The sequence below is a fragment of the Ahaetulla prasina genome, chromosome 1, assembly GCF_028640845.1.
Source record: "Ahaetulla prasina isolate Xishuangbanna chromosome 1, ASM2864084v1, whole genome shotgun sequence".
Classification (NCBI taxonomy): domain Eukaryota; kingdom Metazoa; phylum Chordata; class Lepidosauria; order Squamata; family Colubridae; genus Ahaetulla; species Ahaetulla prasina.
In genome coordinates this window covers 342,635,846-342,662,191 of record NC_080539.1, presented here as the reverse complement: position 1 = coordinate 342,662,191, position 26,346 = coordinate 342,635,846, and the positions used below count along the sequence as shown (strand labels likewise).

At 40.7% G+C, this 26,346-nt stretch overlaps 1 protein-coding gene across 3 annotated transcripts in view; it reads right to left on the bottom strand.

The window, feature by feature from the left end:
• The window catches only part of AKT1 (AKT serine/threonine kinase 1), a 161,177-nt gene that overhangs the window by 30,007 nt on the left and 104,824 nt on the right, over positions 1–26,346 (bottom strand). For all 3 annotated transcript variants that reach the window (XM_058162854.1, XM_058162853.1, XM_058162852.1), the window contains 5 exons: positions 19,648–19,776; positions 7,426–7,537; positions 6,712–6,859; positions 5,371–5,502; positions 2,820–2,885 (listed from right to left, as the gene is read on the bottom strand). In XM_058162854.1, the coding sequence (XP_058018837.1) occupies positions 2,820–2,885; positions 5,371–5,502; positions 6,712–6,859; positions 7,426–7,537; positions 19,648–19,776 (587 nt within the window). The remainder of the gene's footprint in view (positions 1–2,819; positions 2,886–5,370; positions 5,503–6,711; positions 6,860–7,425; positions 7,538–19,647; positions 19,777–26,346) is intronic.

The window sequence follows — 26,346 nt, the reverse complement described above, 5'->3', positions numbered from 1 at the left end:
CCGTCTTGGAGGGATTGAGCTTGAGCCTGTTTCTCCCCATCCAGACCCGTACGGCTTCCAAACACCGGGACAGCACTTGATAGCTTCATTGGGGTGGCCCGGTGTGGAAAAGTACAGCTGGGTGTCATCAGCGTACAGCTGGTACCTCACACGAAGCCACTGATGATCTCACCCAGCGGCTTCATATAGATTTGAACAGAAGGCGAGAGAATCGACCCTGCGGCACCCACAAGTGAGGCGCCGCGGTGACCTCTGCCCGTCAACACCGTCTGCGACGGTCGGAGAGATAGGAGGAGAACCACCGATAAACGGTGCCTCCACTCCCAATCCCTCCAACCGGCGCAGCAGGATACCATGGTCGATGGTATCAAAAGCCGCTGAGAGGTCTAATAGGACCAGGGCAGAGGAATAACCCCTATCCCTGGCCCTCCAGAGATCATCCACCAACGCGACCAAAGCCGTCTCAGTGCTGTAACCGGGTCGGAAGCCGGACTGGAACGGGTCCAGATAGACAGTTTCCTCCAGGTGCAGGGGAAACTGAAATGCCACCATACTCTCTACAACCTTCGCATGAGCGGGTTGGAGACAGGCGATAATTACCTAAAACAGCCGGGTCCAGGAAGGCTTCTTGAGGAGGGCCTCACCACCGCCTCTTTCAAGGCGGCCGGAAAGACTCCCTCCAACAAGGAAGCACTCGTAATCCCCTGGAGCCAGCCTCGTGTCACCTCCTGAGTGGCCAGCACCAGCCAGGAGGGGCACGGGTCCAGTAAACACGTGGTGGCATTCAGTCTACCCAGCAACCTGTCCATGTCCTCGGGAGTCACAGGGTCAAACTCATCCCAAACAACATCACCAAGACCGCCCTCAGATACCCCGTCTGGATCGCCACAATTTTGGTCCAGGCCGTCCCTAAGCTGAACGATTTTATCGTATAGATAACCGTTAAACTCCTCAGCACGTCCCCGCAACGGGTCATCCCGCTCCCCCTGGTGAAGGAGGGAGCGGGTCACCCGGAACAGGGCAGCTGGGCGGTTATCTGCCGACGCAATGAGGGAGGCGTAGGGCGCCTCACTTCCCTCAGTGCCACTAGGTAGGTCCTAGTATAGGATCTAACTAGTGTCCGATCAGCCTCTGAACGGCTGGACCTCCAGGAACTCTCTAGGCGTCTTCTCCGGCGTTTCATCCCCCTCAGCTCCTCGGAGAACCAAGGAGCCGGTTGGGATCTGCGCCGGGTCAGAGGCCGCAAAGGCACGACACGGTCTAAAGCCCCAGCCGCAGCCCGTTCCCAGGCTGCAGCTAGTTCCTCTGCCGTGCCGTGAGCCAGACCCTCAGGTAGTGGCCCAAGCTCCATCCGAAACCTCTCTGGGTCCATCAGGCGCCTGGGACGGTACCATCGTAATGGTTCCATCTCCCTGCGGTGTTGGGTAGCGGTCAGAAAGTCCAGGCGAAGGAGAGAGTGATCTGACCATGACAAAGGTTCAATGACTATTTCCTTTAAGTCCAGATCTCTCAACCACTGACCAGAGACAAAAATCAGGTCCAGTGTGCCTCCCCCGATGTGAGTGGGGCCATCCACTACTTGAGTCAGGTCCAAGGCCGTCATGGAGGCCAAGAACTCCCGAGCTACCGTCGATGACGAGCCGGCAGATGGCAGTTAAAGTCCCCATGACTAACAGTCTGGGGTCTCCACTGCCACCCCGGCAAGCACCTCCAGGAGCTCGGGCAGGGCAGCTGTCACGCAGCAAGGAGCCAGGTACGCGACCAGCAAGCCCATCTGACATCTATGACCCCACCTCACAAAGAGGGATTCACACCCGGCGATCTGAGGTACAGTGGTCTCCCTCGGCTCTAGACTCTCTTTAATAGCAACCGCCACCCCTCCACCCCTACCCTGGGCCCTCGGCTGATGAAATGCACGGAAACCCGGTGGGCACATCTCGACCAGGGGCACACCCCCTTCAGTGCCCAACCAGGTCTCCGTAACGCCTATAATATCCGCGGCACCCCCCTGAATCAGATCATGTATTAGGGGGGCCTTATTGGCCACGGACCGTGCGTTGCATAACATCAGACGTAGGCCCAGGCTCTGAGGGTCTTGACCATCCGGGGAACGGGAGAAGTCAGGGGGATCGGGGCACGCGATTGCCTCTGGTACTAGAAAAACTATTCAATCATGATGAGCAGGCACTAATTGCTTTATCTAACATTTTCCAGGTTCTAGAACCACCAAGTCCCCATCTCTCCTTCTCTGGATGAAAAAAAAAAATTGTGTGCGCGTGTGCACCTGTGTCCGTGCATGCACGTTGAATGAAGTTCTTTCCCTTACAATTGGCATAATAAATTTATTTATTTATTTATTTATTTACTTATTTATTTATTTATTCATATTTATATACCGCCCTATCTCCCTAAGGACTCAGGGCGGTTCACAGGCAAAATAAAAATACATATAGGATACAAAATAAAACATCAGATTAAAAAACTTATTCAACATAGCCCAATAGTTAAAAATAACAATATACACAATAAAACCCAGTTAAAACCCATATAAATTTAAAACCTAGTCCAGTCCTGCGCAGATGAATAAATATGTTTTAAGCTCGCGGCGGAAGGTTCGGAGGTCCAGAAGCACTATTTGCTCACAAATTGACTGTAAATTGTACTGCATGAACTGGATTACGTTGCTTATCATATATTCCATCGAATATGGAGAAACATATGCCTCCAAAATCTGCTTTTGTTAGTGAGAACAAACACAAAGGTAACCATCTTTTCTCATTCATAAGAGACTTTAAGAAAATTACAGAAAGAATGCTTACTGTTAAAAATGGATGCCTAGAATTCTGCAAAACCCGGTTTTCTGTCAGAGTATGTGCCACTTCATCCTGCAGGACAACCCAAATAGTAAAGAATCATGTGACCATTCAATTTTACTTATTAAAAACTACTTTTGAGAGAAGAATAAATAAAACAGCCTTTCTAAACGTCCTAGAAAATGAAGCAGAGCATTTAAAAGCCACTTTATATAATACAGGTAAGAAAAATGTGGAATCCTTCCAGACTGCATCTCAGAAAATCATCAATTTGGAAAAGGCCGTTTAGGCCCCTGAGTCCAATCTTCTGCTCAGCTCAGTAACCCAAACTCAAGCATCTCTGCCAGATGGCTCTCTATCCTCCATGTGAATACATCCAGGGAAGGAGACTCAATCACTCTCAGAATAACTGGCACCACTGCTGAAGGTTACTGCTACTGTCAGAAAAAAATTTTGTGCCAAGGTAAAGGTAAAGGTTCCCCTTGCACATATGTGCTAGTTGTTCCCGACTCTAGGGGGCAGTGCTCATCTCTGTTTCTAAACCCAAGAGCCAACGAAGATGTCTCCATGGTCATGACTAAATGCCAAAGGCGCACGGAACACTGTGACCTTCCCAACAAAGGGGGTCCCTATTTTTTCTACTTGCATTTTTTACTTTTGCTTTCGCACTGCTAGGTTTGCAGAAGCTGGGACAAATAATGGGAGCTCACCCCGTTACATGGCACTAGGGATTTGAACCGCTGAACTGCTGACCTTTTAATTGACAAGCTCTGCATCTTAGCCACTGAGCCTCCACGGCCTTTTGTGCCTTACCGTAATTTAAAATTATTCTTCTATGTTTTGCACTCTGAAGTGTTGAAGATCATGAACTGTGCAACATCTTGTCAAAAAATGGAAAACTAGTATTTATGCCTTGACCTCAGACTATTCAGACCTTTTAATATCTTTCCTGGACTCTGTTCCTAGTATCCTGATCATCTTCATAGCTGTTCCCTTAATCTTTTTTCCAGTTTGTCTGAATCCCTAAAGTGTGGTGCCAGAACTAGAGAGAATACTCCAGGGGTAGGAACTGACCAGTACAGAATAAAGTGAAACTATGATTTCCCATTGTTTAGAAACTATGGTTCTGTTGATGTACTTTAAAACCTCATTTGTTTTTTGTAGCCTATCTTGTGGCTGTTTCACACTCAGTTTGTACTCAACTACTACTACAGATTTCAAATATTTCAAAATTAATATTGCTAAGCCAGATGCCCTGCATTCTGTTCTTCTGGATCTATTTCCTGTTTTCTAAGTGAGGAAACTTGCATTTGCTGCTATTAAATATCTATGGAGATTCTATCTTGCTTCTATCAAGTTTTACTTTATGAGCTTGAGCCCAATTCTGTAAGATCCTTTGAATTTTATTTCTGCCTTCTAAAGCATTGGCTGCTATTCTATAAATCTGATAAGGATTCCTTTCCCCTCTTCATCCAAATAATCAATAAAATGCTGCAGAGTGCAGGAACAAGGCTGAACTAGTGCAGCTCACTTGATATATTTCAACTGCACAGCTGATAGAACTCCGGGTATTATGATGTTTGAAATAGCTATGTATCCACTTAACCGTCATATCATTTAGCTTACACTTAGCCCGCACTAGCTCGCTGATCATGCTTTGTCAGATTCTTTGCTGAAATCAAGATACAGTACATCTCCTGCCATTCCTTGTCATTGAATCAGCTGGCTAGGATTGATGGGAGCTGGAGTTCAATGCCTGGAAGGGCACATATTCACCATTGTATAATTAATTTATATTTTAAGGACAAATATCTTTAATCCATGTGAAACTAGTCAATTTCAGCCAAAATGAAACAACTATGGAAACAACAACTAATATCAGGAAGTTTCTTTAAAAAAAGATTATGATAAATCAAATTTTGTCTGTCTGTCTCTATTGATCTAGGCACCATGGCTGAGTTTTCAATTAGATTTGATAACCACAGATCAATTCAGGTTGAACAAACTATAGTTGTCTAACTCACGTATAATGCCAATCCATAAAGAATGGATTACAAACAACTGCAGTTGGGTTCAGATATCATCCAGACCCAGAATTAAAAGCAACTACACTGACTTAATTTTAAGTATGAAGTTTGCTCAAATTGACAATTTCAAGTTTTATCAATTGACTGACTTCCGTTACACTCTGTTCTGCAACATGTTTTCAAAGAACAGAACAGATTCCCACATCCCAATGTTATTCCCTGATTCTTTTAATTGCCCAATATAATTACACAAAATATAGCTTGTCCAACTCTGATATTAAACTGTGAAGGAAGGAATGCGTGAGGGAGAAGGAGAAGGTGAGGCTTGTACAACTAGCACTAATCTATGGCTTGATGTCATATTAAGGTGGGGGGAATGATCTCAATTATCTGAGAATTTAATACATAAATGAGTTGAAATGCATCTTAAGGTTCAAAAACCTCAAGTTTGGAAAAAAGAAAAGAGTCCTGACATATTCAGCATCCCTACTGTTCTAAAAATCAGAAGGGGTAAACCATGACATCCTTACCTTTGCAACAATTACTTCCTTCTTCAAAATTTTCATGGCATAATAGCGTCCAGTTGCTTTCTCTTTCACCAGAATGACCTTTCCAAAAGTACCTTTTCCCAAGAGCTTAAGATACTCAAATTCATTCATAGTCTGTGGAAGGGGGGTTTAAAATGTTATAGGCCTATTAAAAAGTAAATGAAGGAACATAATTGACAACTTAGAGAGATCAACCAGTTCTCCTATTACATGAATCCAAGGTTTTCAAAAGAAGGATAAACCATAATGGCTGAGTTTGCACATTATGCTAAAAATCAAAAATAAACTGAATAAATTATGGCTTAAAAAATGAATGAACCCAGATACTCTATGCATTTATATAGAGATGTAAAGAAATAACTTACTAACTATTCCAGTATTACCTGAATGAACAATTGTTTCAATGTATGTCACTATCTAAGGCAATGTTTGTCAACTTCAGCAATTTTAAGGTGTGTGGACTTTTGACTCCCAGAATGATGCCGGCTGGGGAATTCTGGGAGCTGAAGTTCATACAGCCCGAATTTGCTTAGAGAAACATTGATCTAAGTAAATGAATTAAACTTGCCTATTTGCTACAGTAAATAGAACAAATTTAGCACCCTGGATAAACTACAGATTACAATTTAACAACAGCAATAGCACTTACAATTATATACCACTCCATAGTACTTTACAGCAGTTTCTGAGCAGTTTACAAATGTCAACATATTGCCTCCAACAATCTAAGTCCTCATTTTACAGACCTTGGAAGGCTGAATGAACGCTGAGCCAATCAGGATTGAAATACTGCATTTTAACCACTGTGCCACGGGGCTATTTAATTTATATTTAATTTATATTAAGCTATACCTGCCTTACAGTCTAAAATGCAAATGTGGTTAAGCATAATCCAATTTCCAGCCTTCTGGATATTTCCCTGCCTGTTGTAAAATTTTATTAGAAAAGCACTGTATCCAACCATATAATTTGACCCTCACCTCTACAGGGGCTTGGCACTACCCCTCAGTAGTTTAACTCCTTTAATTTTTCAAGAAGAAACTCATATAAAGTTACCCCAAGCATTCCTGCAGCAGTTTCTAAACCCCAACGAACACAGCTATTGCTTAGGAATAGTAAATTCTGAAATCAAAATAACTTGAAGAACACAAAGCTACAAAAAATATTCAAATTGGCGGTCTCCCAATTTGATGGTCTTTAGGTGCATTGAGACTACATGAGGATTTTGGAAACTGGCAGGTACTATATTGAAAAAGGCAGCTTATGACACCAAAAGGCATGTGGAATTCACATGAGTGTGTGTGACTGAGAAATAATACTTACTACTTTGTGTTTTGGTTTTGTCATTGAAATTTCCATTTCTTCAGCACCTGAATTATCACTGGGCGAACCAGATCGAAAATCCATGATTTCTTCCTCTTGCTTCTTAAGGCTGTCTGCTACTGTTTGGATGGCTTTTGTCCATTCTTCCCTAAGAAAAAAATAAAAATTATTTCATTGTTATGCATGATTTTGGAAAAGAGTAGGGGAAAATGCAAAGCTTACTTCCAAAGCTTACTTTCCAAAAAAATAATTGGGCTTCAATCATGTTTGAAATGTTGGAAAACAGGAATAGGAATACTGTTAGGAACCACCATTTTCCTTCCTAAGGCATTTTAAATTCTAGTCTGGAATAAAATGTGTTCTTCTGGTTATTATATAGGACAGTAGGACACCTGTTTGGCAGCAGATGACAGAAATTTCAATCCAACATACTTGAAGGCTATTTTTTGGGAGAGGAAGAAATACTAGATTCTGTTGTGTATGCATCCAATGCACACTTTTATTAGTGATGCACAATTGCAAGCAGTTCCTTCTACAAGAGTTCTCTATTCTGTCCCAACCCAGTCTGATAAAAGTGAATTTCATGGGAAAGGAGACTGTAAAGCCCACAGCACCAAACCAATAAAAACGGAAGCATTTGAGAAGATAATAATGCTGAACATTTACATCTGCTTTTGCAAGTTGTTTTTGTATTTAAGACTGAAGGAAACATACCGCTCCTCTGGAGTCTCCACATGAAATGTTCTTTCAATTACTGTGGTCCACTGGAGGCATCTGATGATGAATGTGTTTGGTTTAGGTCTCTCTGTCTTCATCAACTGGCACTCTAGCACAGATTGAGGGAAGAAAGTCATGGTATGTAAGCAGGTTTAAATAATCATTTGTCTTTATTCTTATCCAGCAAACAGTTGTGATTAATCAGGCATAGAAATCTCTGTAAGTAGTTCTTCAAGAAAGAGACTAACAGAACAGATTAAAGCGGGACTTCACTTACCCCTGCCTTATGATATGGAAAGCCATCAGTGCTTTCGCTTAGCCCCAAATCAAAACAATATGTTATGCCCATTTCATTAAGCATATAAAAATTAAAGGGTATGAAAAGAACATTCCACATTTCTGACCATTTAGTATAGACAGATCATGTATAATTGACATATCATAGATTTTAGTTGTTATTTATTATTTTATACTAGAATTTTTAATTGTACATTTACTGAGTGTTTTTATTTGTTCCGTTCTCTGGTCTATGACTGTAATAAACTAAATTGAATTGAACATTTCTGACCAAAATAAATAGCTCACTAAATAGCCACTTTACTTTGCTGAAGAAGCCCACCTCAAGGAACTGAATGACTACAGACCAGTTGCGCTAACATCTGTAGTCAAGAAAACCTTTGAAACTAGTGCTGTCCCCTCTTGAAAACCATCATGGATCCACTGTTAGACCTCTTGCAATTTGCATATCAAGCAAATAGATCAACAGATGATGCTGTTAATATGGCTCTGCACTACATCCTACAACATCTTGAATCTCCAAAGACCTACGCAAGGGTCCTCTTTGTAGACTTTAGTTCAGCATTCAATACATAATTCCAAACACTCTTCTAACTAAGCTGAACCAGCTACAAGTACCTGAACACACTTGTAAGTGGATCATAAGCTTCCTAACAAACAGGAAGCAGCAGGTGAAGCTAAGCAGAATCACATCAGATACCTGTATAATTAGCACAGGGGCTCACCAAGGCTGTGTGCTCTCCCCACTTCTCTTCTCTCTGTATACCAATGACTGCATCTCTAACGATCCATCTGTTAAACTACTGAAGCTCACAGATGACACAACAGTGATCGGTCTCATTTGAGACAATGATGAATCCGCATCTAGACGGGAGGTTGACCAACTAGCCTTGTGGTGCGACTAGAACAATCTGGAACTGAACACACTCAAAACCGTAGAAATGGTGGTAGACTTCAGGAGAAATTCTTCCATACTTCCACCTATTACAATACTAAACAACACAGTATCAACAGTAGAAACCTTCAAATTTCTAGATTCCACTATATCGCAAGATCTCAAATGGACAGCTAACATCAAAAACATCATTAAAAAAGGACAACAAAGAATGTTCTTTCTATGCCAATTCAGAAAGCTCAAACTGCCCAAGGAGCTGCTGATACAGTTCTACAGAAGAGAGACAGATGAATCTGTCATCTGCACTTCTATAATTGTCTGATTTGGTTCTGCAACCCAACAAGACAAACACAGACTTCAGAGGATAATTAGAACTGCAAAAAAAAAAAACAATGGCTACCAACCTGCCTTCCAGTGAGGACCTGAATACTGCATGAGTCAAAAAGAGGGCTGTGAAAATATTTACAGACCCCTCAAGACATAAACTGTTTCAACTCCTACCCTCAAAACAATGCTATAGAGCACTGCACACCAGAACAACTAGATCAGGGGTCCCCAACCTTTTGGACCTCAGGGACCACCAAGTTCATAATTTGAAATCCCGGGGCCCACTAATATGAATCTAGCGTGCCGCTTGCTGAAGCGCCTGGACTCACAGTGATGGGATGGGGTCCTTCAGGTACTGTCCCTCGTCTCTCTTTCTCTGTTTCTCCCCCTCTCCCCTCTCTCTTCCACTCTTTCTCATTCTCTCATTCTCTCTCTCCCTCCTCTTTCTCTCTCTCCCACTCATTTCCTCATCTCTCTTTCTCTCTCCCCCCTTTCTCTCTCTCTCTCTTTCTCCCCCTTTCTCTCTTTCTTGCTCTCTCTTTCTCCCCCTTCCTCTCCCCTCTTTCTCTCCCTCTCTCTCTCTCTCCCCCCTCTTTCATTCTCTTTCTCCCCCACTTTCTCTCTTTCTTGCTCTCTCTTTCTCCCCTCTCTTCCATCTCTCTTTCTCTGTCCCCCACATTCTTTCTCTCTCCCCCTCTTTCTCTCTTTCTCTCCCCTCCTTTCTCTCTTTCTTTTTCTCTCTCTTTCCCTATCTCTCTCTCTCTTCCCCCCCCACTCTCTCTCTCTCTCTTTCTCTCTCTCTGTCTGATTTTGATTCTCCACGCATCCCTTTCAGAGCCAGGTGGCTTCGAGCAAGAGCTGTGAAGAGAGTGCCCTCCCCCACCGGGCGACATCCCTGGGGAGGCAGGCAAGCCGGGTGACGGAGTGCCCTTTTAGTTTTCCCTCCGGCTGAGTAAGCAGCCCAGAGAGGAGGAGGTGGTGGACAGAAGCGGGAGGGGGGTGAAGTGCTCCAGAGAAACAAGGTGCGCTGGGAAGGACCGCTGCCTGCTGCGCCGACCTTGAGAATTTGAGGTGGAGGGGTAGATACTTAATGCAAGACATCCCCCTTCGGCCCTACCCCCCCACTTCTTCCAAGAAGGCGGTACTCTCATTCTCTTTCTCTGTCTCTCATTCCCTCTCCCTCCCCCTCTCTCTCATCTCTCTCCCCCTTTCTTTCTCTCTCTCTCTCTCTCATTCTCTTTCTCTCTGTCATCTCATGGGCCAGCCAGTGTCTTGGGACTGAGAGGAAGTCAAGCGTCCCCCGAGAGACCGACGTGCAGGAGCACCAACAAGGGCTGAAAGAAACAGCTGCGAGATCCAGCTCCCACTCTGGAATATGGAGCGAATCTCCATTCCCCCTCTCCCCTTCCTTTGCCAGGGGAGGAGTGACTGGGAAGGGAGAGCGAGGGGCGGGGACAGCCACTGGTGGCTTCAGCCAATAGGAAACTAAAGCAGGGGGAAGAAACAGGCCGGGATTCCTGCCACCCGTTGCTTCGGCCCGCCTGCACCGCCATTCCCCCCCATTGCACCATTACTTCATTCCAGCTGGCGAGGGCTCTGCTGCAAAGTTACAAATTGCCCAAACCTCCCACAACAGCGGAGATTTACAGCCCCACCATGAGCTGCCTGGCCAATCCCATCTTCCAGAGCTTTAGTCATGGGACTGGCCATTGCTTATCCGGGAGCAGCTCCTTTACCCGGATGCACCGCGGACCACCAACATTTTCTCGTGGACCACCAGTGATCCGCGGACCACCGGTTGGTGACCGCTGAACTAGACACAAGAACAGTTTTTTCCCAAACACAATCACTGCTAAACAAATAATTCCCTCAACACTGTCAAACTATATACTAAGTCTGCACTATTCTTAATCTTCTCATCGTTCCCATCACTCATCTCCTTCCACTTATGACTGTAACTTTGTTGCTTGTATCCTTACGATTTATATTGACATTGTTTCCTGATTGCTTATTTGTACCCTATGACTATCGTTAAGTGTTGTACCTTATGATTCTTGATGAACATATATTTTCTTTTATGTATACTGAGATTATATGCACCAAGACAAATTCCTTGTGTGTCCAATCACTTGGCCAATAAAAAGAATATTCTATTCTATTCTATTCTATTCTGTTCTATTCTATTCGCACAACTGCCTTCACGTAACTTAAATCCTTGTCCAAGAACTGATTTCAGCTCAAATTGGCATTTTCATACTGCACCTTTTACAGCTTTCCTAATTCACCCTTACTCTACTACAAGTAGTCCTTGAGTTACAAACAGTACCTGTGGGGCATGGAGAGGCTCAGGGAAAAAGAGTACAATATGTGTACTCTATATGTATGTGTAAACTCAGGAAGGCCTAGGAACAGTGTGGTGTACAAAAAGGCAGCAGAAGAAGGGGAAAATAACTACAGTGACTTGTGACTTTCCCTGCTGGCTTCTCCATTGATTTTGCTTAGGAAAAGCCGGCAGGGAAGATCACAAATGGCAACTGTGTGACTGTGGGATGCTGCAACTGCTGTAAGTGTGAGCTGGTTGCCAAGCACCTGTATGATGATGACATGACTCCAGGAATACCGCAACAGCCAGAACCCCAAGGACTGGTTGCAAGTATCCCTTTATTCAGCACATGGTTGATAAATGGAAGGTTGGTGTATGAGGACTACTTGTAATCAGATGAATAGGAAGCATCAAGAAGACAACCATTTCACTGAAATGTCATCTTCTAATACCATTCTGGTTTCACTCTTAAGTGGCTGTATGAAGCTCAAGAGCTAAAAGAGCCTCTTTTAAATTTAAATACCAAATGCCAAAGCAGACCTGCTTACTGAAGTCCAGGTGTTAATAATGGGGATATAAACATAGTCTACTATCAAGAGAATGTAGCACATTTCACTTGTAATTATTAGATTTTTTTATGCTTTTGTGTTTATACTCTGGTATTATTAAGGCAGTAACTCAAAGTTCAGGCTTCCTTTTAAAACTAAAAGCTTCTAATTTGCACACTTACAATAAGATTACGTATTCATCATCACTGGCTGAATTTCTTTCCTCTGCCTTCTCTTTCTCTCTTTCTTTGCTGCTGCATTTGAGGCCATATATTTATGCCTAATTTCCTGCTGAACTGTGAAGCCCCTCAAAAAGTACTTTGCTTTTTTGTAATGACATGAAGATTTAGTTTTTCATTCAAAGCACACCAAGGATACTCTGCATCCAACTGAAAGAATTCAAGTAGATTTAAAAGGAAAGAGTGCATTACATGACTAAAGAAAATAAGTTTTACCAAGAGAATTGCACATTTTTAGGCGAAGAAATGTAACTGTTTATATTTATGTTAATTCTGTGGTCATGTGCATCACTTTTTAAACTGAACCTGAATTCATAAAACAATTCTGCCAGAGTAGATAACCTGGCATTATCCAGATCATTAGGAATACGACTTCAATAAGCTTCGGCAACTATAAGAGTTGCATTTAAAGACATCATCAGGAAAATATCAGCTTGTCTACTGCTCATTCATGGCTGCCAGATCTAAAGAAGCTTTCTTTTACAAATTCTGTCCAGTAATCTATTTATGGAAAATCGGATGGTTTGGCCAGAACAATCTGAAGTCCCAGGACATGGTATGGTTGGAGTCACAGTTTAAAGCACCTGCTCCCACAAAGTGTAGCATGAAACCTTTAAAAGTGATTATGGTACCACATGAGTGTCAACTTGATGGCCTTCTCTGAGAGAGAAGAAAGCCAGAGAATATCTATCAGCTCCTGTCAAGGGGCTTCTTTGTGCAGTTCATATATGTGCAAAAGAACAGCCTTGAGGCCAAAGGTGAAGAGGAAAGCCTCAACAAACCCTATCTCAAACGCAAAGAAAATAAAAAGGCTAAGGGCAGAAAGGCAACCAGAAAGAATGAAGTAACAGAATACTATTGCTGAATAGTCAGCAGTGATCAAGGCACTTCAAAACATTGCCAATGTGGCAGAAGAACAGAAGGAGGGGAATATCTTACAGAAAGGAATGTGCGTTAGAAGATAGTTCTGTCATAATGCTCAGCTTTGAGACTTTCCTAGAAAAGTCAGTACTGAATAGGTCAAAGTCCCATTAATGTGATGCATAGAGACTATAAAGAGTAATTGTGTTTTTTATCCCTGAGCAAGTGCTAAGTCAGACATTTATGGAAACTTAAATTGAAACAAATGAATAAAGTATGTATAGGCAATCTGGTACCCTCAAAAAGATTTGGACTACATATCCTACAACCCTGAATCCGCCTGGCCAATGAGAAGAGACTAGAGGAGTTACAGACCAATACAATTCAAGGGTATTAGATTAATTATTAACACAAGGGAAAGATGGCATGGCTTACCTAAGATGATGGCATGAAATGTTCACGCTCGCACTTTTGATGGTTACTGGGTATCTGTGTATCAGTATCTGTGTATCACTATCATCCAATTGAAATCCAAATACAAAGGATACAGAGACAGCACTTTTCTTATTGCCACAAAACCAACACATCTAGCTGTAACTACAGTATATTCTCGGAAGGCTCAGTCTCCTCACAAGAAGGAAAAGGGGGAAAAAGAAGACCTGGACCTTCTGACTTGTAGGAATCCAATTCTTTAACAACACAATGCCAAAAATCTAAATTTATTACCAAATTCTAGTTGTCTTTGTTGCCTGCCTTGACCTATGGATTTATGTTTCCCAGAAGCAAGGATAAGCCTTAATATACCAACCAAGAGCTATGACCAGATGAATACTTAACTGGTGTGGGCCAAAATTATTTTGTCCTCGGCAATTGTTGACCCCAACCTGACCCATTTGCAATATTTTTTGAGTAGTCTAACAAGAGAAGACTAGAAGAGGAAATGTCGTAAGAGAGTTAAAATTATTCTGACCTCAAATGTGACAAACTGTACTATTATTGCTGTATGCTACAAGCAGTAGAATAAGACCAATTAAAATCGACATGTTTCCTCTAAATCAGCACTCTCCCATTGATATTTGTTAAGCTTGCTGATCTAGCAATCTTTAAAAGTACACAACAAGATGAATAATAAGAGATTTGTCAGTTAATAACCACTATAATTCAAGAATGTCACAGAGAAATGTTTTGTTTAGTGAACAATATGCTGTCTAATTACCCTGCTCAATCATTACAGAACACATCAAGAAGCAAAATTTATCTGGAAAAAAAAATCCTGTAGAATACTTCGAAGAAAAATAATCATACTATATTTCACCCAAATTGCTTCTTGCATCATCATCCATAACATCATGGTATCAATTTATTTCCTCACTTCTAACATATCAGACAAAGGGGAAAAAAATTGAACAAACCCGCAAATTATTATTTAAACAGCAAGGAGCTACATCTGATCTAAAAGCAGACAGAGTGATGGCCAAACATAACCTCAGTGAATGCAGGTTAGGAAATGTGTCAAACACCCTTTTTCATATTTACAATAAATAAGTTTACAAATGTATTGAGCTGAAGAAAACTGCAGGAAAAGGAAGATCCATAGGAATAGCTTCCTATGATTTTCACACTTTCTAAGGCAGGATCTGAAATATGTTCTCTTGGGTAGGACCAAGACTGCAGCTGGAAAACCATCACCTGATCTGCCATTGCTTAGCTGAACCTGTTAGGTGTTTTGGGTTTCCATGATTTTGTAGGGAAAGCAGCTTCAGGCTCCTGTGTCTAGATATCTGATACCATCAAAACTGAATAGCAAAACTGGCTGGATGTAGAAAAGAAAACACTAACAATATGATTTCTCTCCATAAAATGTAGCGCTAACATGGGAGACTTTTAATTTTCTATTTTATCAAGCTACTGTAGGAATTTGGTGCCCGCCCCCTCCTAGAAGAGTGAAAATATTTTGGAGAGTATTTGAAAGGCAGAATATATTTCCCTGGATGAGAAATGGAGAAACATGTTTTAAAGACAAAGCAGCTCCCTGCAACTTCCTGCCATCCCCCACCTTTGTTAATGGGCCATCATCTGCATCATAATAGAACCCATTTAGCAACTGAAACTCACCACATGGCACCTGGGAAGATTACATCAGCCAGCAAGGCTAGCTAAGACCCCCACCCCCTGGGAGTCTGACAGCCAATCAGGGTACTCTTCTTGTGCCCCAGAAAGTTCAAAGCTCAGAAAAAGCATAAAACCAGGGAGCACACAGGATCTCGCCCTTTTCTGTTCAGGATCTCAAGCCATGTGATCCTGACCACCATTAAACCATCTTTCCAAGCAGCCTCCATGTTTCCAGTGTCTTTGTCCCCACTTGGAACTGAACCCAGATGGATATTTCTTCCAACACTACTTAATAAAGTAAACAGTCAAATTTAATTCTCATAAGCAATTGAAAAGCAGAACTTAAAAAGGGCTGGGAAACTGTTTAAAAAACAAAACTAAAACGTCTGACCCCTATTGCCCCTCAAATCTTCTTCTTTGCAATTTTGTGGAGAAAAAAATAATACTAATTCAAATGTGGGAAAACAATACATATAATATCTGCAAATGAGACATAGATTTCTCCTTCTAGTATGCTATAATAAATCTTTCAGGCAGTTCCCATGCGTTAAAAATCACCATTCCTGAATTTTAATACATTTCAAATACTTCAATGCATGCCAGTAAGATTGCATGTATCTTTAACTCACAATGACTGAACAGTAACCCAAAGTCATATGAACAATCCTATTGATTTCAGTTCAAACCTGGCAATAAGATTTAAGTGTAAGGAAAGAGCACTAACCTTCTAAGGAGTTAATGACATCACAAAAGATTTAGATGCTGACTTTTGAGAAGGGGAAGGAGATCTGCTGGAAAATATTCTAGTCTAGTCTATCCATGATTCTTTCCCCATGGAAAACAAAGGATGAAACAGAAACAATTAGTCAAACACAAAGCTAAGTTGGGTCTGACCTGGTTATGGGAGACTACCAAGAAATTTGAGCCTGTTGGTTAGGTGACGAAATAAAACTAAAAGTCCTGAAAGAGGATAGCAACAAACCACTTCTCTAGTGTTGCCAAAAAAATGATAAGACCATTAAGTCATTAGGAGTACAGTACTGGAAGTTAAATTCAAAGCAAATTTACTTCTTCAGAGATACTGTAATATTCCAAAAAATTGTCGAGAAGAAAAAAATAGCAATCCATTTATGAATCTTGCACAGACTTAAAATGTGCAGAATTTTGACTTACCCATAAAAGAGCAACAGTAAGAGAGGCAGACCTCATGTAATGCACAAAATGCAAGCAGAGGCAGAAGATGATCAGGAAATACTTTGCCAAAAGATTATGTGAGTAGATTGATATTTAGGAGGAACTCTGACAAGCTTCATGCAACAATTTGCCAGAAAATATACAATGCAAACCTGTGTTTAGAAGGGGTGAACAGGTAGAGGCAAAGAAGTTGAGGGTTTTTTCCTGTTGTTTCCAGCACATCAACTAGACATTTTTGACAACAATACACCAAGAATAAAACAAAATAAGGAAAAGTCTGCACTAAATCATAATCTTTATAAACCAAGACTGAGACAGCGTTATTGTTTGGTTAGCATTATGTTATGAACCCTGTATAATGGCCTAATGAGATATATGAACTCAGAAATGATGGCTTATTAAATGAACCCAAATTAAGCAAACAATAGTGAACAAGTGAACCCTATCTTAATTTATATGAAGAGATAACACTCCAAAGTTATTTCACAATTAGCTTCGGCCAGAAGACCTTGTAGTTTAAGTGAAAAGCGGTGACATTTCTACAAGGCTGGTATCTACTTTATATTATGTTTTAAAACCACCAGAAACTAATTATGTTTTTTTTTAATTTGCATTTATATCCCGCCCTTCTCCGAAGACTCAGGGCGGCTTACACTATGTCAAGCAATAGTCTTTATCCATTTGTATATTATATACAAAGTCAACTTATTGCCCCCAACAATCTGGGTCCTCATTTTACCTACCTTATAAAGGATGGAAGGCTGAGTCAACCTTGGGCCTGGTGGGACTTGAACCTGCAGTAATTGCAAGCAAGCTGCTGTTAATAACAGACTGCATTAATCTGTTGAGCCACCAGAGGCCTTGAGTCTGGGTCTTGATGTTGGGTCTTGAATGGGGAAATTCCCAGATCAGAATTCTAACTAAATCACAGTTGGGGGCTGTATCGTAGAATAATATTTAACATGGCTGGAGCACTTGAAGGCACCATGGTTCATGGTACATCACCTGATGTACATATATAAAGTATAAATGTCTTGGATCTTGAAGGAAGAATGGAACAATTTTCTGAAACAATAGAAGACAAGTTCCAATATTCCTATATTGCCTAGGAATATCAAGTGCTTATACCAAGATGTGGAAAAAATACATATTCTCAGATTTATTTTTCTCCTTTAGTTATCTTTGTAGTATCTGCATTTATAAACCTGTATCACACACACAACTGATTCCTCATTTTTCAAACGAGAACTAAATCAGATGAAAATATCATTAATTCCTATTTGTGATCAGCTGTTCCTTCTTCCTCAAAAACATTTCTTCACCAAAATAAGGAAGTTCAAGTGTGTTTTTAAAAGTCTTGCTGTTAGGAGAACTCTAAACTCCAATTCATTCATGGTAGCTGGGTCTTTGAAATATAACTAGGAGGTGAACAGTGCTTCTGACATAAACAGATACCAGTGCATTCAGATGCAAATTGCCATTATGTGGTTGAGGAGGCACCCTAAATTACTCTAGTATCTTCCGAGAATGTCAAAATATTTACTCTACCCCAAGCACTTAAAATAAGAAAAGAGTTAGATTTCACATGACTGTGATGGAAGTGTCAAACACCTTTCTCTGCCTTTGTTGGCATAACCTCACAGACTGATAAATGTCAAGAAAAGAACCTTCCATCCATCTCCTTTTATCTGTAAATGACTTCCTAGGAAACTGAGGGAAAGGACAGCTGAAATACTAAGACAAAGAACATGACTTTCAGAAGGACAAATACATGACTGAATTTCATTACTTGCAATGATGCTTCAAAAACATCATTTTGCCTATAAGAAGTAGGTTGCTTATGGCTATGTTGCAAGCATAAACAAGAGGCGAGATAAAAATATAGCAAAAAATAAAAGGGAGTGAAGGGGAGTGCAAGGGAGCTTTATGTTAATAAAAATTTGCGATACCCATTTTGTTAAATAGTTTGCACATTTCTATCTGTTTCTTTCTTTTAAAGTTATGGCCATCAATAGACTAAAAATTGCTGCCACAGTTCTGAAGCTGTGTAACAATTGCTTAGGTATTGCTAGGTTTGTTTCTCTAAAGGTGTTATATTTTTTGACACAGGGCTTTAGAGCAGATCAGATGCTAGTAGATCCTGCAACGTGCTTCTGTTCAAGATTTTGACCGGATACGCAATCCATTTTGCTAGATTTACCTTCCCTCTTCCCAGACAGATTTTTTTTCCTGAGCCTAATAAAACAGATTCCCTTATTAAGGACTGCTTTGAGGGTATCTCTCGTATTTCTTCTATTTTTTGCCTATTTCTACCTTCCCTCTCCCACCCACCCCCACCCCTGGCAACTCCCAAACTTGTTAAACTTTCCTCTTAAGCAGGAAGGGTCATTTTCGTTAAAAAATAACTATAAAAATAATGGTTCGTATATATCGGGTAACTGAATCATCATTCAGCTACTAAATGTTACATGAAAAGAAAAAAGCTCCTCCCCGCTCCCTTTATCTTGGAAGTGGAACATATGTTCTTTTATTCACAAAAGAGAGGTAGAGCAGAGCTTGTATATCAATAAAAGTAAGGACTTCCAAAAAATGCATGTGGATTCCCTGGATGGAAAACCTGGATTCCACACATATTTTAGTAAAACTTTAACTCTCTATGAGACAGGAATGATGGCAGCACCTCAACCTCCACATTCCTTGTATTTTCTTTCCTTCTCTTTCTACCTCTCCTCTCCTCTCCTCTCCCTTCCCCATCTTTTCTTTCTTTGGCTATTTCTGGTGGAAGGAAGGAAGGAAGGAAGGAAGGAAGGAAGGAAGGAAGGAAGGAAGGAAGGAAGGAAGGAAGGAAGGAAGGAAGAATAAGTATGTGTATGTACGTGTATGTTTTGTGTGAGAATATTTATGTGCACATGTTTTTATAAATTGGTTAGTTTCTTTTAAAGGAGAATTAATTTTAATCAATACTAATTGTTTCCCAACTATTAATTTAGGGGGGCTTCCTTTGTTTTCGAGAATGGTTTGGCTATGAACATATACACGTATAATAAGTATGTCGTACACAGTGGTGGTATTCAGCTGATTCGGATCGGTTCGGGCAAACTGGTAGTGATGACATCCACCCACCTGCCTGAGCGCTATGCCATCCTATTTAGCCACGTTTTCTAAGCCACGCGCATGAATGCAAGCCAGCCACATGAGCAAAGCGCATGTGCTGAAGGCCACATGCATGCATGGAAGGTGCGTGTGCAAGCGCTCACACTCACATTTTTGGGGCGCAGCAACCCGGTGGTAAACTTATGTGAAACGCACCCTCTGGTTGTACATACACGTTAGCAGAAAAATGACTTAAGTAGCTAAATCATTTTCAAAAGGTACAATTTGTTAGGGACAGATCTTGACTCCTGAATCTTGTGAAATACTTACGAGCCACTGAAAAATTATTTAAGGGGGATTCTCGCTGGTCGACATCTTGAGGTCGCTCTTTATAGCCAATAAATGTTCCATCATTCTTCAACAGAAAGTACCTTGGCCTCCATGTTTTAATGTACTCTCCTGAAATCAAGAAAAGAAGAAACAGAATTAAGAATGATTCATAAGTTTGAGATATTTTCTTCATACCAATGTTACTGCTACAGGATATATTAAAAAAATGACTACATGCCCTGTATTTCAGAAAACTGACTTTAGATTTTATTTTTAAAAAACTTACTTTTGCCCTTTATTTTGATCATTTAACTTTTACTCTACAAATGTTCAGATTGCATTTGGCATTTTTATCCAGCTATCAGTCCTTCCCAAGCATCTAGATGTTGATGTTTGATGGTAGAGGTATCATTGCTGGATGTAAGCTGTTCTGAGCAAACCTGCCTTTTGCAATTGGCTTATGGTGAATTTGTCAATGCCGATGGTGTTCCAATTGTTTTGGGATTGTACCCAACATACTTATTACTGTTGGTCTTTGCTTTCTTTTGCCACAGTGGTTCTATTTCTATTTGCGGGTCTTTGTATTTTGTTATCTTCTCCAGTTCTTTCTCTTCTACCGTGTTTCCCTGAAAATACAACCTATTCAAAAAGTAAGATCTAGCCCGATTTGGGGGGGGTGGGTAGCCCTAATATAAGCCCTACCCCAAAAATAAGCCCTATTGAAGTGGGTGGCATGGCCAGCACGGGAGGCAATCCTTCCCTTCTACAGTCACCTCAGGGCTGCTCGACCCCTTAATCGGGGTCCGTGGATCAGCTGAGCTGCTCTAGTAAGTGCGGCCGCTTTTTCAGCCAATTGCAACTGCAAAAGAAGCTGGAGGCCAAGCGCAACCCCACATGCGCACATGCCTCACACCCTCCTTACCTAATGGTGACAGTCACAGCAGGTAATTCTGTCCACAAAACAGCTGCCTCGTGAGTGCTGCTCAGGCCGCCGCCTCCAGCAAGCATGACCAGGCAGGAAAAGGAGTACAGGCAGGAACCCACCCCTTGCTGATTGCCAAAAAGCCCCCCCCCCCCAAGCCTTCAATGTATCCCAGGATTGCAATGCTGAAGGCTTGGCAGGAAAATGACTAGGCATGACATTTTACAAAGCTCTTTAATCCACGGCTGCTGGCTCCTTCGCTTTGTGCTTTTTATACACATACCAACATATCAGGGGTGAAATGCTCCCAGTTCGGACCGGATCGCCTGATCCAGTAGCGATGGCGGCGGGTGGTTTGGAGAACTGGTAGCAAAAATCCCTGCCCCCACCCCACCCCAGCTGAGCCACATGATCATCAGAGGTTTTTTTTTTTTTTTGGTTTTTTTTTCCTTTTAAAAGCATTTTTTCTTTGGCCGAAAAAATGCTTTTAAAATTTAAAAAAAAGCCTCTGATGATCGCACGGCTCAGCTGGGATCATCAGAACCCTTTAAAAGCATTTTTTTACAACCTCTTCAGCTGAAGAGGTTGTAAAAAATGCTTTTAAAAGGTTCTGGCGATCAGGCAACTCACCTGGCTGAAGAGGTTGTAGAAAAAATGCTTTTAAAAGTAAAAAAAAAAAAAGTTGGCCACATCCACCCAGTCACACTACCCCACCACCAAGCCACGCCCACAGAACCAGTGTAACAAATTGTACATTTCACCCCTGCAACATACCCACCCTGACCGGGGATGCCGTTTCCCCCTCCCAAGACTCCATTTCCGAGGCAAGAAGAGCGCTGAGACTTTCCCCCTGCCCTGGCTCCTCTCAGCCTCAGCTTTGCTCCTGAAACCAATTTCATTGTATATATGATGTACAATTAAAATAAAGGCTATACTATATTATACTGAAAGCCTGCAGGCCACTTCGCTGGTTGAGTTCCTTGGTTTGGGAGAGACCCTTAGGGGGCTGAGAGCAAGGGGCAAGGCAAAGCTGATCTTTGCCTTCTTTCCCGAAAGTAGCCCTCGGGTGCAGCCACTTCTGCAGCAGGAGACACACCCCACAAGCCTCATGCTGGCCTTCCGAAAGATACTGTAGCAGCAGCTATCCACACATTTTTTACCGTTATTTCATCACGACCCACGTGGCCCAGCACGGTGTTAAAAGTTAACATTTCTGAAATGTTACCATAGATACAGAGGAAAAGACAATGTGTAGGAACATCTCCTCTCCCTGCCCCACCTGCAGATCATTCTATCAAAGAGGAGCCCACCATACAATATATGGTGAGGACCACTAAAGATTTATGGAATTACAAAAGAATTTATAAAGACCGTCAATCTTAAAATAGCTAATGGAAGACTGTATCCTACACAAACTAGGACACTGATTCCTGCAGCTGGGTGTACCTCCAACCTTAGGGAAGGGATAAGGAAGATCTTAGCAGGAGGCACAATTGGTTAGCTGAACAGCTCTTTGCTACATGTCTCACTCATATTCATGCAACTATATAGCTCGGGGTGTCAAACTGGTGGCCCGTAGGCCAGATGTGTCACGCCAGGCCACACCCACCCCGGCTCCACAAAGGCAAAGTCACAATACGTCACGTGACATGATCGAATTTGTCACCCATGATATATTTATGTCTTCTATAAATGAAAAAACAAACGCATCAATACCTGCTACACATATGCTAGACAAACTAGGAGGGGAGGAAAGAGTAAGACATGTGAATCTTGCCTTTCATCTACTATTGTTTCTCCCATCCAATAAGCCAGGGCTGTCAAACTCACGACCCACAGGCTGGATGTGTCATGCGCTGGCCACGCCCACGCCCAGTTTAGCGAAAGGGAAAAAAGTCCCGATATGTCATGTCGAGTTTGATACCCCTGCAATAAGCAATACCTCCAGCAATTATTCTGCTAGGCTGGCAAAAAGTCATTAATTTATCACAAGATTACACCTGGTACTGATTTAGCAACTAGAATTCATGACTTTCAAAGAAAATGTTCAGTGTTTCTTTGACATGCCCAGATATCTCACTTGCATCTGTGATTTAATACACTATTTTTCCATTGAAGTAGAAGGACTTTTGAAAAGCAATTTCATACCAGATAAAGCTTTAACAGTTTCACAATAGCATTAACTACTGAACTTGTAAAATGTTAACACAGCTTTGTTTTACTTTTTAATCTGCTTGCAACTTAGGGTTTGAATTCTACATTATTTTCCTGGAATGCATTTTAAAAATCCTGTGTAACCTCAAAAAAGAAAAGAAAAGTCAAAACAGATGTCCTACATATTATTTTTCTGTTATTGTCATTTTTCATTCTGACAAGTGAAGGTTTTTTTTTTTCACATTTACATTTTGCAGTGCAAGTATTTTAAAACAATGGGTTGTGTCACTAATTAGCCTGCTGTTTTCTCAAAGCAACAGCCTTATTTAAGCAAATAAACTGATAAACCTGACCTTTTGGGGCAAAACTACTCATTAAGCTTCTTTTTTTTAAAAGCATACTTATCTTAATGCTGATTGCTGTTTTTTCTTTTTTAAAATTAATTGCATATCCTTATCTAGATTGATGTACTTGAAGAAATGTTTTTTTTTTCTGAAGAAGCAAGGTCATACTTTGGAACTGCTGAAGAACACTATATATATATATATATATACCTTACTGTTATTTCCTTTTTCAGAATAGAACCCAGGTACATTAACTGACCAAGCAGTAAATATAGAGAGAGTTCAATCGAACACATGGTTTGCATAATATAATTTCATGAAATACAAAATATTTATTAGAACAATTATAGGAATGTAATGTATTTGGTTTGCATTCCCCATGTGTAAAAACGTCTCTTTAAGGTCACAGTTCTATATTTGAAGTAACTCAAGGCAGCTTAGTGATCCAAATAAAGTTTTCCTAAACACTCAACATAGAGTTTCTCTAGTTACCAATTTCTGCTGAAGCACCCATTTCACATTTTATTCCTTATTTTTCTAGGAACAACTGCCCAAGAACTATTGTGCAGCAGCTGGTGTGAAGTATATTAGCAAATACTTCACACATGGAATGAAATCAACCAACATAAATTTTAATATTACCGAGAGTAATTATTTATCAACAAGTCAAACCCAGTGGAAAGTACCAGTTATACCCAGATTATTGACTTTTCTCCCAGACCTCTGAGCAAGTAGCTGTTATGGTTGTTAAAAACAGGATCATTGGGGGGACAAGGAGACACCTGGAAATAAAGGAAACCTTTAGGTACTTTCTGGAGACAAAGGAGACCTTTAGGTACTTTCTCAAGGTAAAAAAAAAAGAGTCCATGTGCTGTAAAGAAAATGGCAGTGGGCAGAATAAATGCAGCATTGCAGGCAATTTTAATTTTTCTTTAAAAAAGTCCAACTAATGGCCTATTCAAAGGACAGGGATGAGTTATTTATTCACAACCCAGGCAAAATATTCTATTTGCCATCCCAAAACAAACAAACAAACAAAAATAAAATCTGCCACTGATTGATTGGAAAAGTTATTGCCCAACTCAATTTTTATTTATGAGCTTCAGAACCAGACTTCACATTTATTTCTGGCTATCCATATCAAACTCCAGCTGTTCTACCTTCTTCCAAGACAAGTTTCCCTTGAGAATATGGACTGTGCCCTAGACACTCCTCTACAGATGGACTCTTTTCCTCTCCCCATCTCACAGACCTCCTCTCCCTCTGTAGCACAGCCTGCCACCACTTCTTCCACCTGCTGTAAGGCCACTTCCTCCTCCTCAATGCTGACCTTCCTCTACCCCACCCCCCTGCCTACCCCCAAAATAAGAAGAACCAGCTGGCTTAAGTATCACGTTAGTTTTCTCTCTAAGTTGCTCTTAGCTATAATTGCATATAGCGGTTTCATTTGTCTGAATTTTACAAAGCGTATCATAGGAAAGACCAAGATCAAGATTCCTTGCCTAGATGAGAGATGTATGTTCATTCCTAGCTATGTAATTTTATTTGTTAAATGATTCTAGTGGAGGCAGAAAAACTTAGATTTGGCTCTCAAAGTATCAGAAAAGCTGAAAACTCCTATGCTGTCTCTAACAGGGAAATAATTTAATACAATTAATCCAGTTTAGTTAAAAGTAACTGGATTAATTGTATTAAATTATTTCCCTGTTAGAGACAGCATAGGAGTTTTCAGCTTTTCTGATACTTTGAGAGCCAAATCTAAGTTTTTCTGCCTCCACTAAAATCATTTAACAAATAAAATTACATAGCTAGGAATGTAATTAGTTAAATGTCCCATTCATGCATACTTACCAAATGAATACTCTCTCTTGATTTAAAATAAAATTATGACTTTAGTAGGTGAAAAAGGATATCTTGAAAGGAAACAAATAGAAGACAACAAAAGGAAGTCCTCGACTTACAACAACAATTGAGCCCAAAATGTCTGTTATTGAGACATTTATTAAGTGAGTTTTGCCCCATTTTATGACCTAACTTGCCACAGTTGTTAAGTGAACTACTACAGTTAATAAATTAGTATCCCAGTTGTTAAGTGAATCTGGCTTCCCTATTGACTATGTGTTGCAAAGGTTGACCAAATGACCTTGGGACACAGCAACGGTCATAGGTATGAACCAATTGCCAAGCATCTGAATTTTGATCACATAAACATGGAGATGCTACAAAGGTTGTAACTGTGAAAAATGGTCATAAGTCATTTTTTTCTTTTTTTAAAATAATTTTTATTTCCATTTTCCAACATCATATTTATGTACAAACTATTATCCATCATTAATCATTAATTTTTATTTATTACTGATTCAGGCCTGCCCGACTGCCACTTCCTTTCTTCACAACCTCCCTCTACCCTCTACTACTTTCCCATCCTTCATCTCCTTCACTTTACTATTTCCTCTCCTCCTTCTCCACTCCTCCCTTCTTCCACCCTATCTAACCTTCTTATTCCCCTCCTCCTTCTCAACTCTTTCCTACCTACTTTCTTCCCTCCTTCTACTCCTCTCTCCTTTTCTTTCTGAAATGGCAGTCGGGCAGCCCCAATATCATTTTAAATTTTAATTTCATATCTTCAAACATTACTGTACATTAATAATCAATCCATGTATCATTCCCCCCCCCTTTTCCCCCTCCTCCCCCTCCCCCCTCTGGACTTCCCAGAGCAAATACCGGGTATTATGACCAACAATCACAAGCTAAAGTATACAAAATATACATAACCTCCCACCCTCAAAAATTTAAAACTTTAAATCCCCTCACAATAAAAATAAAGAGATAAGAAAGAATAATAAAAAAGAAAAAAGAAAATAAACAGTACCAACTTCACATATTACTTCTTCTTACAATCCATTTTTAAAATTAGTCCATCTTCTCAAATTCAAATTTTTCCCACTTGTATATTCCTTCAAATTTCATAAGTCCATTTCTTAAATTACAGTCCATCTTCTCGAACTCAAATTTACAACAGTAATAATTTGAGTTATAAGTCATTTTTTTCAATGCCATTGTAACTTTGAACAGTCACTAAATGAACTGTTGTAAATCGAAGACTACCTGTATTGGGAATATTTCTTTTTAAGTTGTGTTCAAGTAACTCTGACTCTTGGTCATTGCACAGTCAAGTCCATGTTTTAGTGGTTTGACACTACCTCCTTCCTATAGCTTAGAGAAGTGATGGCTAACCTTTTCTGGACCAAGTGCCCAAAGTAAGCACACACGCGAATG